At 37.5% G+C, this 10,478-nt stretch overlaps 1 protein-coding gene across 1 annotated transcript; it reads left to right on the top strand.

The window, feature by feature from the left end:
- The first annotated feature begins 5,115 nt into the window (after positions 1 to 5,115).
- On the top strand, positions 5,116 to 10,251 carry MFAP3 (microfibril associated protein 3). The gene is made up of 2 exons (XM_044661769.1): positions 5,116 to 5,410; positions 9,467 to 10,251. Exons 1-2 carry the CDS (start codon positions 5,116 to 5,118, stop codon positions 10,249 to 10,251), a joined length of 1,080 nt encoding a protein of 359 aa, XP_044517704.1.
- The last annotated feature ends 227 nt before the right edge of the window (positions 10,252 to 10,478 follow it).

The raw sequence follows: 10,478 nt of genomic DNA, 5'->3' as shown, positions 1-10,478 counted from the left end.
TGACAAAGGGCCAAGAGGTTAAAGGAGAAAAATTCAGGGTTATGGGGGAGAATTTCATTTAACTTTGTTAACTTGGAAATAACACAGAACTACCAAAGTAGTCAGAAAAACCACTTTTTAATCAGGGACAGGGATAAGGTCCAATATTTGGCCCTTTTCTCAGAGTCTGGCGCCAAAACTTTTACAGAGTCTACACCCTGGACTCTGGGAACATTATCCCTGGGGTTGCCACCGGTCTGTCTATATGACATTAAAATCAGAAAGCTTAAATATCTTTCTTGGGAACTTAGGGACTAAGGATGAAAGGAATATTTGATTGACTTTTCAATAGCCTCAAAAGAAAATGAGGAGTTCCAAACTAGAATAACTGAGGGGCGCTTTACTGTGGACACAAAAGGGAAAGACCCAGCCCAGGACTGGGCTACCTAGGTAAAGGACTTTGGCCTAAGGGGAGAAACCATTGGTACTAGAGATACTTAACATCTGAAGGGATTAGTCATCCCAACCTAAACTCCTTTAAGGCCCATAGTTAGTCTGAGACTAGTGAAGTTGGACTTTCCCTCAGAGAGAAATTCAGCTGTGACAAGGTCAAACCTGAGGCTTTCACTTTCAAGCTAAGTAAACTGGGGTTCTTTAAATCTTTCTAGGTTACAAGTTTGGGGGCTTCCAGATTCCACGTCAACAACTTTATAGATTTTAGAAAATACTTATCTTTTTGTAAACCAGGGAAAATTTGTCAGGGACAGCCCATCAGGTCCTTTCTAATTCTCAATTTTTTTTTATTCACATTAATGGTTTAAACCACAAAACAAACTTGCTTTTGTTTTGTTTTTTTATTTTGTGGTCGATTTTCTCAACTATTTATTTTAACTGCAAATTATGACTATTTTGGCTACATTTTAACTTAAATAACTCTTGAAATTGCAGAGGAAGCCAGCATTTGTAACAATTGAGAATGAATTAAGAAAATTCATTTTGAGTTCTAAGCTACAGATATTGAAGGCATCACTATTCTTCCAGTCTCCAAAGATCACCACCTCAGTGTCATCCTCAACTACTCCTCTAGCCCCATATATCCAAATCTCTTGCCCCATCTTCTTGTTTCTGCTTTCACAACTGCTCTTATGTCTCCTTCACCACCTAGCTACCACCCTGGTACAATCCCTCATTACCTCACTCCTTTACTATTTCAGTAGCTTTCTGGTTGGTTAGTGTTTCATTTCTCTCCCTCTTCCAATTCACCTTCCAGTCAGCTTCCAAAACGATTTTCCTAAAAGGCGGATTTAATCATGTCACTCCTCTACTCAGTAAATTCCAGTGACTTCCTGTTAACTCAAGAATCAATTATAAAATCCTCTGTGTTTAAAAGCTTTTTCACAGCCTGGCCCTCTCTTTTCCAGTCCTCTTATTTTTTAATCTACTTAATATATTTTGCAACCCAGGGACAATGACCCCCTTGCTTTCCTCATAGGGGCATTCTCTAGATTCTTTGACTTTTCACTAGCCTTTTTCCCATGCTTAGAATGTTCTCCCTTCTCATTTCCAACTCCTCAAGCTCAGCCGTTACCTCCTACTCGATCAGGCCCAGATAGGGTTCTTTTACTTGGGGAGGAGCAACTGACATGAAGTGGTAGGAATTGCCACTGGAAGAAGGGGAAGAGAAAGGAAGAGACAGGGAGCCTATATAATGTTTGGAAAAGGTGCTCTCTCTCATTCCCCAGCTTGAAAGTTTTTTATTTGAAGCATCATTATACTTTGAACACCTGGGGGATATCAGTGGCTGACTGGGGAGACAATATAATTCAAAGGAATATCTTTAAGAAACCTAGTCCTGATGAAACAGAATTGCTAAGTTCTCGTTGTACCTGTAAAGCTCATACTTTTTATGGCTAGGAGGCTGGAAACAATTAGTTGAGGAGAGGGGGAAAAATAACCTTCTTGTGCCTTAAGCCAAGTGTGCCTAGAAATGCTAATGAAAACACCTATAGACTAGGCCTACTGTCAATTGCAAATTTTAGCCCTTGCCAAAGAATAGATTTTTTAAGAATTTGAAAATTATTCCCATAATTAATTTAGACAACTAGGACTTGGTTAACTCATGAAGTTTCATGATACTGCCATGACAAGAGAATTACTTCCGCAAAAATTTCTTGTTTTTACCAAATCTTTTGCCTTTGCATAGATTCAGTGTTAAAACTTTAAAAAAGATACACACACACACTCACTCACTCACATATAGGGCATTTTCCTTTTTTTTTAAACCCTTACCTTCCATCTTGGAATCAATACTGTGTATTGGTTCCAAAGCAGAAGAGTGGTAAGGGCTAGGCAATTGGGGTGTGACTTGCCCAGGGTCACACAGCTAGGAAGTATCTGAGGTCAGATTTGAACCCTAGGACCTCCCATCTCTAAGCCTGGCTCTCAATCCACTGAGCTACCCAGCTGCTCCTATATAGGACATTTTCAAGACTGGTTTTCTTAAGTATTTGGCCTCCCTTCTACCATCTTCCCTTTGAAAGATCAGTAACTGATTCCTGACAATGAAACCCAAGGGTACCAAACATAAACAGTTCCACATCCACAAGTGTTAAGATACACAAGGTAAACTGGGAACCTACACAAGGGATGTGAGAAATGGATAAAACACACTAGTTGGTAAATGTCAGTTAAAAACAGTTTTTGGTCACCACTCAAGGTTTTCTTTCTGTGGGTCCTTTCTTAGGGTTTGAGGAAGACACAGGAAGTAAAGTAAATGGTTTAATAATGAGTTTTAAGGGTTGGGAAGTAAGAGAAAGGTCATACTAAATCTGCTTGTCTAGGGATAAGTTCAAGGGGTTGGAAAGTGGAACAAACTCTACACTGACTCTAGCTTAAGCTACCAGGACCAGCCTGTAAGCTCAGAGGGAGGTTGAATGTCTCATTGCAGGGTCCTCTTCAGCTCCAGCGATGATCACACCTTTCCAGGAACCACAGCAAATAAGTCCACAAAGAGGTAAAGTCAAGGAGCTGAACTAGTCTGGTATGTCCACCAACCAGAACTAGATTCTCTACTCAGCCTGACCTTTCTCCCAGGGTAGATGGTTTCGGCAGGAGACAATTACTTTTCTGGGCTCTTCACTTCCAACAGCTAAGTAAGCACCTGACTGCCATCAGTTTCATCCAGAGAGTCTCTAAGAAAAGTCCCTCCTCTGACCAATGTTCCATGATTGGAATTTTCAGGCTTTGCCTGTCAGCTCTAGCTGCTGCTTTTACTCTCCTTACTTTAAAACTTACTTTTCCCTATAACACCTTACCGTTGAATAGTGAAATAACACATGGTCATACAGGAAGTAAAAGAGCCAGGTTTGGAATCCTCTTTAAGTTCAGCACCTTCCATAGGACCACATTGCTTCTCAAACCCTTACCATCTTCATTACTGTCAAACTCCTGGAAAAGCCAGTTATGAATAAATGAATCTCAGGCATTCTTTTTTCCCTTCTGAACTCCAGGCTATGAGTATCTGGGAATGACTTGACTTTTTCCTTCTTAGGGTAGTTACACTTTTCTCTTCATTTTCAAATTTTTCAGTCCATGCTTCCTGCACAGCAAGAAAGGATGACTATAGACATTGAGCTTAGAATTTGATATTTCTCTGTTGCAAATATTGTAAATATATTCACTCCTTAGTAAAGGAAAAACTAAAAATATTATTCATTCTCCTAACATTTTTGTGAAAAGGAACTTTATAGCTTCAGAAACCAGTAACAGTTTGCATGTTTTAAATGCACTTTTCTTTCTAAATCAAAAAATGAGACAATATGAACTACTGCATTATTTATCCTTAATAATATATGTATTTAAATGGCTCATTGCTTCGATTATGAAAAACAGTTCTGTTTATCTTGTGTTGATATAATAACAACAGATGGCAAAGGTGTCATTTCAAATAAAATATTAAACTAAATATTTTAGCTAGCATTTGGCTCCCATAATGTAGATTTTTGTCACAGTAAAATAGATTTATGGGGTCATAGAATGTTTTTTACCTTGAAGAGTCCTTCAAGATGCTTTCACTCAGCCCACTTGATAAAATTGACCAAAAGTCACAGAGCCTATTAGGAGGGAAAGTCATCACTATAAATTTTAGAAACTATTTCAGATTTGAAAAGGACTTTAGAAATCATGTGTTTCAACTTTCTCATTTTATAGATGAGAATTTGTACAATGTCACACAAGTAGTATGATTTAACAGCCAACTCTCCTAAAGGCAGTGATCTTCCTATTATACTATACTGTCTTTCTATAGTGAGATTTTTCTAATTTTTTATCTCCTTTGACTACTCTTGTACTACCAAATGTCTGTGCCACTATTGTTTTAAGTACAGTACTTCATATTTACTATATTTCTAGAACTTTTATAATTATCATCTCATTGTATCTTCATTGGCTCTTTGGTACCAACTAAATAAAGTCAAGCTCTTGATCTCTGTATTCAAAAATCTTCCATATGACTCTACACTATGACTACAGCCTACTTTTTCGGTCTCATCTCAAACTGCTTCCTTTTATATAACACATTCCATGTACCACCATACCTTTGCTCTTCCCCATAACTACAGTGCTCTCTTATCTCTCCTCTACCCTGTCTTGGTAGCTCCTTGGCTTAATAGTTATATTTAAGCCCCATTTCAAATATATTCCTTCTGTAAGCCTTCCCTTAACTTCTATAGCCAAAAGTGATCTCTCATCTATATCCTCATGAACTTATCACACTCTAATTTGTATTTTGTTTATCTGGGTACAAATCACCCCTACATAGTCCCTTGAAAGCTGGCAATATATCTCTGCATTTGTCACTGTTTATTGCACATTGTAGGGACTTTCTGCTTATTGAATGATTGACACATCTGGATCTTCTAAAATGTAACTATTATTTTCTTCTAGGTTAGTTCCTGGTCGTCTCTATGAAACCTGAAGATTTCAAAGTACATTCAGTATACATCTTTCCCCCAGGGAACTGTAATGCCAAGGAATAGATCTACCCCTCTGATGGCAATACAAATACTCTAACTTCCTATTCAGTTTTTTGATTAAGGCTCTAAATTCAATGAAAAACAAAGTTCTTTCTAGTTTCTCATGAAGCCACACTACTGCTTGTTCACTTTGGTGGTGTATGCTTTTATTCCTACTGCATTTTTCCTGAATGATGTAGAATACAACAGAACAATAGCAGTAGAAGCAAATCACACTACTTACAATGGCTCCTTTCACCCAACTTTTGAAACCTTATCTAATACCCACACAAGTGGTAATTTCGTCATAGCCAAAGAGGGGACCAGTGTTTTGATTCAGTGTCTTCTCACCACCAGCCATTATGAAGACATTCTTTGGTACAATTCCAAAGGGCCATTGCCTGATCAAGAAAGAGGAGGTAAGCAGTGCTAAACTTTGATCTGCTTTACTTTGTTCACTTTCAGGGGCCTGTCGTGAAATAGTAGTATGAAAAATGTAAAGATAAAGCCTAGGGAACATTTGAAACAATTATGAAACCTTGAAAAGTATGAAAGAAAAAGAAAAATGTTAATCGTGGAGAATAGGGCCCCAGGGTCTACATTCTCTAGTTTCTTCTTCTTGATCCCAGCAAAAATGTGCAAGGTTAATAATAATAATGGAAGATTATTTATTGCTAGACATGCTTCCTTCTGGGCAAGATCCCTTTGTGTAACTCATAGATTGGGGAGCAGAAATAATAACAAAAATCACTTTGCCCTGTAAATATTCATCTTGTTGCTTTAGAATTGACTCCTAAATTGCAGCATGAAGGTTAGTAACCCCAAGAATTCCTGGGAAGAGAAGCACATGGAAGTTTACAATGGTTCACTTAAGACTAGCATGGGAGAGAAGTGGTACCTGGTCCTTAGGTAAAATAATTATGGACCAGGTGCCAGGCATTATCCTCCTCTTCTGTATGACTTTCCTCAATATCCCATGCTGTTCAAGGATCTCCTGAAGCATATATAGGTAATAATGTGACCTTGAACACAGTTTGATTTTCCTCTTTAAACTCCACAAGCACAGCATGAATATTATGTGCTTCATATAAGACACATTTGTCTGAGAGAAAGACATAATCAGTTTACAATAAAGAAGAAAAGCTAGGGAAGAAAAAGAAAATGCCAAATTATTTCCTTTATGTTAAGGAAATGTGACAGAAAGGAATTAGATTAAATGTAAGTGAAAATGTCATAACTTAAGTATCTAAGTAGAATTGAATGGACTGACTAAAGAGATTATTTAACTCACTAAGATAACTCATCTTTGTAGTGGGGCTTATGCTTACCCACCTGGAGACAGGAAGATGGCTAAGAAGAGCTCTGGATATACCTCTAGGCTGCCCTAAGATTCTATAATACTATTACAAACTTGACAGAAGATGTCAATAGTTCAGCCATTCCCCAATTGAGGGACAGCCCTTCATTTTTCAAAATTTTGGCACCACAAAGAGTGCAGCTATGAATATTTTTGTACAAGTATTTTTCCTTATTATCTCTTTGAGTTACAAACCTAGTAGTGGTATTTCTGGATCAAAGAGTATTTCTTCTAAAGCCCTTTGCGCATAATTCCAAATTGCCTTCCAGAATGGCTGGATTAATTCAGTTGTTTGTTCTTAATAAGACCTTCAAGTATTCGGCAGAAAAGGCAACTATCACTTCTTCATCCCTTCCTTTTTTCTTTATCCTTCCCACCTCACTTCCTTTTATTCCTTCATTAATCTAGTCAGAGGTCCTTTTCAGTTGCCTAACTACTTGCCTCCACCTCCACAAATACAACCATAGCACATTTTTTTAGCCCCTTCCCAGGCTTTCATGGAAAGTATAAATGTTATATATGTCACAGTGACAGGAATTAGAAAGTACTATGTCCAGATGAAATCCAAAATTTGAAATTTTCCCCAAAACTCAATGTGGACAGATAATAATCAAACTCTACAATAGCCTGCTACCAACCATTGGCATTACTGTGAACAGATTTTCTTCCCGAATAACTGATTTCCACAAAAGACTTTGTCCATATAGTTGCAGCCTTGGGGTAGAGCTGCCAAGTGGAAAAAACACTGAAATTGGAGTTGAGTTGTTGTTTTGGTGGGGAGGGGTTCTAGTTCTAGCTTTGGTCTGTTATCTCGAACAAGTCTCTTCTCTAGACCTCTGTCTCCTCATCTTTAAAATGACAGAACTAGACTGAAATGTTCTCTAAAGTTCTTTCCAACTCAGAAATATTAGGGTTTTAAAATGAAGTGTACAAATTTTGTTTTCCTACCTTTCCTAGGTTTGAAATCCACTGGTGTTTCTCATGATACATTCAGTGACTGTGCTATGAAATTGTGTTGGCTCATGTTTATGAATCTCAATGAGACTAGGATATCAGTCTGGTATGAAGCTGATAAATCTTTTCTTATCAGTCAGTAAGGGAGAGGATTTAAACTTATTACAGGAAAAAGTTTATTGTAATAACATGCATTAATATAATGGAATTCTTATACAATATATTCATGCAGTATTCCTTGCTAGGGAAGAATAGTCATTCATAGTCCTATGTACTTTGATGTGATTTTTCTTAATAAGAGGAATGAGAGAGATTTTTAAACTAAATATATAAAGTCAGGCTAAATTATGGCAAAAACTAAAGATAGTTCCAATAATTTTCACTGTCTCCTGCCTTTTATTTGTACCTAAAATGGTCTGTGCTATCTAGAGGTTAACAAGTATGATTGAGAACTATGAAAATCAATACAAATTGTTAAGTATTTTGGTGAAGTGCAATAGCACAGTCATCATGCTTTGTTATTACCCTCAGGATTGGGAGAGACCTTAGAAGTCAACTCTCTTCCAGCATCCCCAGAAAGTAATCTCATAGCAATACTTCCAGGGATGAAGAAGTAATTTTCTCCTAAGGTCATTTGTTCTGTTATTGAATGATTCTAATTGTTGGGAATTGCTAACATATCAATCTGAAAAGTCTGCCTCCTTTAAATTTCTACCTATTGTTTTTAGTGTGCCACCTCTCCATCGCCCCGGAGCCTAATGGAATAAATTGGTTCCCTCTTAAAAATGACATTCAAATTGATCTTGCCCCCTCCTCATGCCCCCATCCCTATTATATCTTTCCAATGCTAGTCACTCATATTCTTCAACTACCTGTGAAGACATGAAATCTGTATGTGTAAACTATATGTACACCTACACACACTAATTAGATCTAGGTGAAGTGTGATCTAGAGTTAAAACAGAGTTTTTATTCTACCTGGTAGACCAGTGATGGGCAAACTATGGCCCTTGGGCCAGATGGGGTGGGGGGGTTCTGAAATATTATATCTGCTGGCAGGACATTATTCCTAATCTGATGAATACAATGAGTAGGATACAGTACAATGAAACTTTGAAAGAGTTGCCTTAGAAACAGACTGACAGATGAGCATTTCCTTTCCTTTGGCCCCCTTTTTAAAAAGTTTGCCCATCACTGTGCTAAACTGTTTATTCCCAATGACTTCTGGCCAGGCAGTTGATTTGTATTTCATTTCTTGATGACATTGACAAGCACAAATATATCCAGAGAGGGTTAAAAAAACATGACTGACGGAGGATCAGTTGAATGCCCTAAAAAATTTAGTCTTAAAAAGAAGAGATTTAGGTGCAATATTATTTGTCATATTTGTGGTGAAAACTATAAATTTATTCACATTGCCTACCAATGAAATATCTGATAGCTATAAAAATTAATAGACTGAAAGATTCACATTTTTAGTTTGTGGTGAATTTTCATTTGTCTTTTGCTACTCTTTTTTAGCCTAGAGTTTGAGTTCATAAATCCATGGTTTATATGGATTTATAGCATATAGCCCTCATTTACTCTCCATATATATGGAGACACATACCACATGTGAAAATATATGTATTATATGCACTGTTATTATTAAAAATGATGATGGTCGAGATCAAAAGGGAGACTAATATTTTAATAAAAGCCATACTGATAGAGATAAACTGACCACATGCCTGTAAGAAAAACCTATTCCAACCTCACCTCAGCCATTTACCTTCCTCTCTCCTCGAGCTCAGGTAACTAAAGAGGACTTTCCAAGTCACTACCCCCTACTTAAAATAGTCCCTCACCTTTAATACGTCATCCAAAACAGGAAACCCTTTGGACCACGGGAAATGTAGTTTTAAGGACCCCCACAGGTCCACAGAAGTTTGTCAAACACTATATTGAGGTTCAATCCTTCCAAATAGAACCCCAGGTGATTTTAACTAACACAGCACATATAATATATAGGTTCCTATGGATTTATAGAATATAGCAATTCATTTGGGTAGAAATTTTGCATAAGGAACTTTTTGTATTGGGATATTACTAAAAAAAAGAATTTGTTTAATCACATTATACTTTACAGTGTAATTTTCCTTTTTATTTCCCCTTGGGTAACTAGGTGGAAAATGGTTGATCTTCAGAAACTACCTGAATATCACCAATGTAACCTTTGATGACCGTGGTCTCTATACCTGTCTAATCACTTCTCCAGTCTATTACTCTTATTCTGTCACCCTAAGAGTTATCTTCACTTCGGGAGATATGAGCATCTACTACATGATTGTATGCCTGATTGCCTTCACAATAACTCTCATCTTGAATATTACACGACTGTGCATGATGAGTAGCCACCTTCGAAAGACTGAGAAAGCCATCAATGAATTCTTTAGGACAGAAGGCGCAGAGAAGCTTCAGAAGGCCTTTGAGATTGCCAAACGGATTCCCATCATTACTTCAGCCAAGACCCTAGAACTGGCCAAAGTTACACAGTTTAAGACCATGGAGTTTGCCCGATATATAGAGGAACTGGCAAGAAGCGTTCCTCTCCCACCTCTCATTCTTAATTGTAGGGCATTTGTAGAGGAGATGTTTGAAGCAGTGAGGGTGGATGATCCTGATGACATGGGAGAAAGAATCAAAGAAAGACCAGCATTAAGCGCCCAAGATGGTATCTATGTCATCACTTCAGATATTGGGCGTAGTAATTCCCCAGAAGGAGATTCAGAGGATGGCTCTCTGAATGAGCAGGGCCAGGAGATAGCAGTTCAAGTTTCTGTTCATCTTCAGTCGGAAACTCAAAGCATTGGTACAGCTTCTCAAAACAGCTGTCATTCCAATGCATCTGAAGATTTAGGATCTCCTGAACTCAACTCTAACTGCAAAGATGGAGCATCTGAAAGTTAACATTTGATCTTTTCATAACTTATAGGGGAAGGTATCTAGGAAAACACACCCTGTCTGACAACAATGACACACAGAAATTACTGGACTTTTTTGCAGAATGAAAATTGCCAAATCTCCCAGGGAAAATGCAATTTTTTTCCTTATTTGATATTTCTCATCCATGATTGCAAGCTCCCTAAATTTTATTCATAGACTCAGAATTTTAGAGCTGGAAGAAATCTTAGAAA

Source organism: Gracilinanus agilis, chromosome 2, assembly GCF_016433145.1.
Source record: "Gracilinanus agilis isolate LMUSP501 chromosome 2, AgileGrace, whole genome shotgun sequence".
Taxonomy (NCBI): domain Eukaryota; kingdom Metazoa; phylum Chordata; class Mammalia; order Didelphimorphia; family Didelphidae; genus Gracilinanus; species Gracilinanus agilis.
The sequence above is the reverse complement of the archived record's forward strand: the minus strand, read 5'-3'. Positions and strand labels throughout refer to the sequence as shown.